This window comes from Filicampus tigris, chromosome 6 (genome assembly GCF_054856515.1).
Source record: "Filicampus tigris isolate MCC_2025a chromosome 6, RoL_Ftig_1.0, whole genome shotgun sequence".
In the NCBI taxonomy this organism is placed as follows: domain Eukaryota; kingdom Metazoa; phylum Chordata; class Actinopteri; order Syngnathiformes; family Syngnathidae; genus Filicampus; species Filicampus tigris.
In genome coordinates, this window is record NC_141222.1 from 19,513,838 (window position 1) to 19,521,431 (window position 7,594).

General features: G+C 39.4%; 1 protein-coding gene and 1 long non-coding RNA gene across 4 annotated transcripts; one reads left to right on the forward strand and one right to left on the reverse strand.

The window, feature by feature from the left end:
* Window positions 1–826: 826 nt before the first annotated feature.
* Window positions 827–2,717, forward strand: LOC147146116 (uncharacterized). Its single transcript, XR_015087125.1, has 3 exons — window positions 827–902; window positions 2,576–2,608; window positions 2,667–2,717. It is a non-coding gene; the product is annotated as an uncharacterized LOC147146116 (long non-coding RNA).
* A 923-nt stretch (window positions 2,718–3,640) lies between these two features.
* On the reverse strand, window positions 3,641–6,925 carry LOC147146117 (dynein axonemal light chain 4). Of its 3 annotated transcripts, none has more exons than XM_086033459.1 (4): window positions 6,797–6,925; window positions 6,319–6,398; window positions 5,509–5,592; window positions 3,641–4,894 (listed from the first exon to the last, which is right to left on the reverse strand). In XM_086033459.1, exons 2-4 carry the CDS (start codon window positions 6,388–6,390, stop codon window positions 4,730–4,732), a joined length of 321 nt encoding a protein of 106 aa, XP_085889585.1. In that variant the 5' UTR covers window positions 6,391–6,398; window positions 6,797–6,925; the 3' UTR covers window positions 3,641–4,729. The 3 variants fall into 3 exon arrangements, with proteins under 3 accessions (XP_085889585.1, XP_085889587.1, XP_085889586.1); XM_086033461.1 differs by lacking the exon at window positions 6,797–6,925 and adding an exon at window positions 6,636–6,755; XM_086033460.1 differs by lacking the exon at window positions 6,797–6,925 and adding an exon at window positions 6,507–6,653.
* Window positions 6,926–7,594: the final 669 nt, after the last annotated feature.

Consider the following 7,594-nt stretch of genomic DNA (forward strand, 5'->3'; position numbering starts at 1 on the left):
AAATGTGAACAGCATGATGAAGAGGACTTTTAAATACCAATTCCAGTTGAACCAGGAAATGAATCGGTCCATCCATGTATCAAAAACCTGTTGTGAATGTTGCCTTTCTTGTGCAAAAAAAATACTGAAACAGCACAACATATCCATTCAAAAGTTTAGAGAAGGTCAAATCAAGATCACCTGTAAAGTTCAAAGTGCATTTCAGGTTAATCCTGAAATTTCTCCGAATAATCCCTAAATTTTGAGGAAAGTGTTTTTACTTCTCATTGATTGAGCAGATTCGCTTATTCTTTGTCATTTTATTTATTCTTTTAAATCAGTGTGCTCATGTTTGCTTGGCTTTTACTGTGTCTTAGCTATGAAAGCTGCAATACTACACTCTGCAGTTTCCGTTTAAGATGAACTGAACCGAGCCGGTAGTGTGCTCTGTAAAAAACAACTTTACCTACCCATAATCTAATAATGTGAAATTTTCTTTGTAATATTCACATAATGATTACAACATCCCTGATCACCTGAACCTGCAAAATTAACTTAAAACACTTGAGGATTTCAAAATCTTCCAAGCAGTCAATAGCCATTTTCATAATTTTCATGAAGGCCGTGTTGATACTACAAAGTTTGCATGCGAGGAATGTGTGCATGACATTTAACACCATCAACTCGTGCCAACATGTCCCCAGCTGTAAGCTTCTGTGCAAGATGAAGCCTTTCAGTGAGCCTGGAGTGTGACTCGGCGCATGAATTTTTAACAGCGAAGCGATAAAGTCGGTGGGAGGAGATATTTAAAGAGGGGGCTGGTATGAATAATGAATGAGATGCGCCAAATTGTCAGCAGGTTAGGAGGGGTGGGCTCTGTTTACAGGACCAGCTGGAGTCATCAGAGAGTTGATATTGTCCATGTAAGTGTGTGCTATAACTCCAGCGTATTGCTTGTGTGTATTTATTTAGACTAGTTCAATAATCACTTTTCAGGTGTTTTGGGGATGCGGACATTTAAGAGATGTTTAAAGGACTTTACCATTAGGATTATTTTTGCATGAATGCGAAAGGAGCGCATTTGCACAGCATCCGAGTATTAATTTTAGTCTTTAGCTTTTTTACTGCAAATTGTCTCTCCGTTTATATACAGATAATCTGTTTGGCCAGTCACATTAACATACACATGTAGACAAGATTGTCGCTACCCCTCTTAATTAAAGACAAACCCAGTGGTCAGTGGTCACACAAATAAAATGAATCCAATAAAAGTAATAATAATGTTAAAATGTATGAAAATTAACCAATGAAAATCAGAAATGCTATTTGAATTGTGTTTCAACAGGATTATTAAAAAAAAAAAAAATCATGAAACTGGCCTGTGCAAAAATGATGGCACACATAGAAAATAATTTGACCATAGGGACATGTTCAACCAAGGTGTTTCCTCTAATTGGCATCACAGGTGTCTTCAAACTTGTAATCAGTCAATCGGCCCATTTAAAGGGTGACTAGTCGTCACTGTGCTGCCCAGTGACATGGTTGACACACTAAACAAGGAGCAATTCACACACTTAAAGCGGAAGTCCACCCAAACATCTTTTTTTCAAGAATATGTTCCCAGCAGGCCCACTAGTTGAAACACGGCATTCTGATTAATATTGCGTTTGTGGGACATGAGTCAAGCAGCAAAATCCATCCCTTTTTAGCCATCTCAGCCATTTTGTCACTTCTGTCAACTGAAAATGACATCACAACTGCTCAGGTAACGGCCAATCACGGCTGACCTGTTTTCTGAAGCTGAGCCGTGATTGGTCGTTACCTAAGCCCTGAGACACTGTGATGTCATTTTCAGTCGTTAGAAGTGACAAAACCGCCGCCCCCAGAGATGGCTAAAAACGGGTGGATTAACTCTTATTCCACAAACGCAATATTTATCAGAATACCTTGTTTCAACTAGTGGTCTTGCATAGAACATATTCTTGAAAAAAATGTTTGGGTTGACTTCTCCTTTAAACCTCTGATATTTACACACAAACACACTCACATACTTTATCCAGTCAAACCTGAAATCCATATTGTAATAAATTCTCTGTGCATTCACGCATAATCTGTTCTTCACATACAATTTATCCACAAACATACAGACATCAAAACATGTCTGCAAACAATGTAAACATGTTTACAGAGATTTGTTCCCTATTGAGTGCACAATATTCTCCTGTGCGTGGCTAGAGTGCAAAGTGACCTGATTGTGTGTTTGGGTACATTATACTCATTCTGTCAACATCAGTGGGTCACAGTGCCCTTGTGCTGGCATAATACAAGCGGCAATGACGTCATTTTTTACAAGCATGGGGAAAACATTTCCTTTCAGCAAACACCTGCAGACCAAGGCTTGATAGATTATGTTCTAACAAGTCACAATCAATGATGTCATTTCAAGTGTAGGATGTACAACATCACTGCTTTTGACACCTCAACCTACCTTCAGTGATGTACTTTTTTTTTTTTTAGCCCTGGAAAAGGTTACATTGGCATCTAGTGATTTGTTGACTTTCAGCTCAAATATCTTATTCATCTATTTTTCTTTTAGGTGAAGAGTCATCCAATGTGTCCCTTAGAGAAGGTTAGTAGGACGATCGTCCTGTAAACCAATCAGTTGTTCATTCGCCTTTTCAAAACAGCTCGTTAGGGAAAACTCTTCTCATGGAATAAGGCAATCTTTGGAGGGAGAGATGTTGGGACATTGTAATCAGCAGGCAAAAGGTGATGCTTCAAAGCCATCCTGTTTAAGACAGCTGTTCTACTTTGACGAAGATGTCAAGAGAGAAGTCAGAATTGGAATGTCGTTGTCCTCGAAGGACTTTCCAGTGCATTCCTCACTGCGTATTTTGCTGAGTTTGCGTTTCAGGATTTTGTCTTTGGAGTGAACAGGATTTTGTCTGAGGGTGTTGGTGGATTTGAAATGCATGTGTGTGTTATGTTTGGAGACATTTCTTCTGAGTTTCTCTAACAAAATATTCAAACATATTTTGGTAACTACTACCTTGCTGCTAAATTTGAGGAAGCCCTACAAACCTTACTTGGGGTAATGGCCTGATACATTTGTTAAGCACTGTACATCGCAATAAAAAAAATATTTGTAAATGACTTGAAATTTCACGAACCGTTTGTTAAAAATTATATTATAGTAGGAGGTTGTCTTTAAAAGTACAAGTTGAGTTGAGAGTAAAGTTCTTAGTTATTTACTGCTGACATTGTTGCTGAATATTTTGCTACTGTCAGGCCCTTTGTTAGGATGCCACAAATTTCAACTTTGAGACTATACTAACAGTAACTTTCCGTTTGTATTCTCTTTGGCTGCTGATTAAAAGCGTACACGCTCATCTAGTTCCTCTTTGCTGAGTTACTTCGGGAGGGATCTTTTTGAGTTTCTCCCTCTTTTTATTTGAAGAGTCGTGTTAGCCGGCGGCTCGGTATTCCTCGGTGACAAGTACGCTTGCTTTTCAACTTTTTCAAATCCAGCCACAACACAAGACAACATGTGCTTGATGCAGTCGCTAATGACCGTTGTGTCTCGTGTTACTTCCCAGCTGCGCTAGAACAAAACTAATCAAAGGACTATTGTGTCCTGACAACAAATACTGAGAACACAGGATGCTGTTTCACATTTCAAACTTTATTATCCATCACTGTGTATTATATGACTTTTTTTCAGTTTCAGGCACATAGGCCTCTTGCACAAAATTCTTAAAAAAAAACGCCATTTCTTCACCTTTGACACAGACCCCATCTAAAGGCGGGATTATTGCCACTACTGTGCGCACTTAATTTGCCGACGTCAGCATCTAATGATACGTATAAAATGCTTGTCGGGCAGCGACGGCCGGTTGGGAGAAGTAAGGGTTTGGTGTTATACTTCACACTCCTGGCCTCTTGTTGTGAATACCCTTGGACACGGGCGATCGCTACTCTTGTTATGGCTCTGATACTATCTCAGGAAGGCAAAAATTCACAACTCTGCCCCAGCCATTACTTTTTCACACAGGCAGTTCCGCCTCAGTCATGGCTCAGATACTACCCCAAAAGGCGGAACACTCCAATTCATCCCCCTCATTCTGTGTCGGCACCGTTTAAACGGAACAAAGGCGGTAAAACATGCCGGGTTATTATAAAAAACCTTTAGAGCAAGAAAAAAAAAAAAGGTAGATCAGGTCGTTTGTAAGAAGACGCCACTTGTTCAAAGTCGCATCCAACTATGTACACGTTTAAAAAATATAAAAACATTGCATTGAAAGACAAGTGCGTCTAATTGTAAGAAAAGTTGAGAAATGACGTGGACATTTTAGGTGGTGATGTTTGGTGTAGGTTTAAAAAAAGAACAGTGCGTGTGCATGTGTGTCCAGCACACACACACACCTGCACACCAGACGTTCCCTGCAGAGGAAAGAGGACAAAGGTGTTTGGAGACCCTGGCCGGCTAGGTTATTTTGTCAAAGTGAGCGGTGACACCATGGAAACTCCTTGGGAAAAAAAGACAAATGTGAGATAAGGCAAGAAGCTGTTCAAGTGTCTGCAAGTCAAGACTTGATGTCACAGTTCTTCTCCCCAAGTCCAAGCAGCCGTCAACCTCGCTGACTTTTTGTAGCCAGAGTCCAACTGGCGGCTGATTTTCTCTCACCGAATCGGTGACCGGATAGTGGGACGAGCAAAAACAAGGAAGAGGTTGTGTGTCTTACTGTGTGTGCTAGGAGCACTTCCACACGCACACGGCCAAACTCCCGCCGAAAAACATGTAGAGCAGGTTCTTCACCTCGTGTGTGACCTCGAAGCCGAAGCCCTCGCCGATCACCACGTGCCACGAGCTGCCGAACTTCTTGTCCATGGACTCCTTGATCATCTTGGCGGCGCTCTGGAGACCAGCGGCGATAAAAAACATGGAAGAGAAAAAAAAAAAAAAAAAAAAAAAACATAAATCAGAACAATTCTGAGCAAATAAAAATACCAGTTTGGATTTGGACCAAACTATACAGTCATTTACGGGTTCCTTGATCTACTACACGTGGTCACGCGGCACACGTTCAGTTATTGGCACACTTACTGTTTTACCATTTTGGTTTGTAATTATAATAATAATTAAACCTGTCAACTCACAGTTTGCTATTCATGATTTCAACATTCATGTTTTTTTCTGTGGAACTTAATCTCAGCTAATTGCTGAGCAACTCAAAACTATCCACGTTTTTTTGTGATACATCTGTCATGCCCTAAAACGCCACAAGATAGCGCCAAAGGTAATAGGATAATAACTGGTCTCAAGGAAGTATCATCTCAGTGGTTGAGTTTTACTTCGTCTTTCAAAAAGTTTTTTTTTTCCCCCCCTCCCCAATTGAGTGGACCCCCACATTCAGTACTTGTGGTTTGGTAGCCGCAGATTCACCTGTTCACGGATTACTTTGTGATTGATGGATTACTATGCGGTTGTTAAAAAACCCCGGCTACGTGTCGCCAACAGAACTCATGTACCTCATTGTTGGTGGCAAACTTTTCACAGGCGGTCACGCACAGCTCCATCGTCTCCACCCTCATTTCCTCTGGCATATCCGTGTGCTGAGGACAAATCGATAACTGAATTATCATTTACATTTTTCTGTTTGTAGGATGGAAAACAGGATGGCACTCTCTCCCTAGCCACAAGACATTAAATAAGAAAAGGAATTTGCAGATTTTGTGCAAATTCCCTTGAGCAGCTAGCATTTAACATGCAACATATTACTTACACTGAGCAAAACTTACAAGCAACCTGTGTGATGCTTTTCATCACTAAAATGCGAGTATAAAAGCAGTTTGAGTGGTAAACTATATTAAGCTTTGATTAATGTTCGAATCAAATAGAGTGAGTGTTTCAATGATTTTTCACTCTTTTTAGTTGATGATAATCATTAATATTCTAAATATTTGGTTGTAAATATTAGTAGGCTAACTTAAGATGTCAGATAGTCGGCCTTTCAGCTAATGTAACTGATTTCAAAAGCATTACATAACTCGCCTTTCGTCAATATTGAACTTAAAATACAGGGGGCCTTCTCTACCTATCAATCAACCTATCCTCATCAAGTCAAGGTACCACTGTGCTTTTCAATTAATAAACTGTGCACACAGGTTATAGGCATTCACTCACTTTTGTACCCGACCTTGTAGTGAGTGTATTTATAATGTGCATTATACATTTTGTCATTCTTAAAGCATTTTTGTTTTTTACCATTGCACTCTCCTAACCTGTCTACAGATCCAGTTCACAGAACATCACGAAGGATGATATCACCACTCTCCTACCCTGATGAGAGGGAAGCTGTGTAGTCTCTTGTAGTCGGCCTCTTCTTTCTTCCCCTCGCCGGTTCCTGCCATTCCGACTCCTGTGAATACATACCACGAGAAAACAATTGGAGCTAAAAATGTACATTTCATTTGTTAGTACCTAGCAACACTTAGCTACAACACACAATGAGAAGAAACCTACCAACCTATCAAGCTAGCGACCTAACGAAGCATATATTTGCCAGAATTAAATGTCATTTTCCACACAAATAGCACGTTTATATGTTAAAAAAACAAAGGACACCTGTGGGGCACTGTGGCCAGTTTGTACACACCAAGAAAGTGGATACACTAGAACCAAAGAAGAAGCGTTTACGAGCTACCCAGTTAGCTTAGCTTGTAGCTCCGTGGCGAACAGGTAACATTTAACAAATTGTCTTTCACCTGACGCGTCAGGGTTTGTTAAGGGCGAGTAAAAAAATGTTGGGTGACTTACTCAGGAGGCGTTTGGACCGCTGAAAAAGTTCCACAGTTTGAATCCCAGGGTCGGTTGTTAGGGAGACATTTTAAACAAGAACTACACGGACTGTGAAAGCCCCGCCTACTAATGACACACAGCGTCTCCATTGGCTCTTGGTCTTGTCAATCAACTCTGAACTACATTCATTCCAATGTGTTTATTTATTTTTTTATATAAATGTATTTTATCATTCCTTTTATATAAAATATATATATATATTAAATGTAGTTATATTTAATACATCTTTTTAAATTATTTCCATTCGTATCCATATTTTATTACAGTAGAAGTACTCATTTTTATTACAGTCAAGCCACCTGTTTTACATTAGAAATCTCACTGCACACCACCAAACAAAAATGTCACAGAAAGTATAAATATTGGGAAAAAACTCAATTACAAATCATATGGACTAAGTGTGAAATCTGGGACTGCTGAGTTGAACACAATATTGATTTACTTGCAGGAATCCATGAATGGAAACAGGTGGGACATACAGTACAGGCCAGGTAACCTTCCACCTTAGGTTGCAGTTTCGTACAATCAGTGTGTGTTTTGTTTTTAATCCATCAAAATGTTCATTATTTTGCTTGTAATCAAAAACTGCATTTTTCAGTGTACTGGAAGATATATTTCAAGGGAACTGTTATTCAAACAACACTTTCAAATGATAAACTGCCTTTTATTTCTTGACACATGAATATAAAATATGTATAAGAAACTGAACCACAATTTCAACCACAGAAAATGGCTGCAAATCTTGTGCAGGTTATT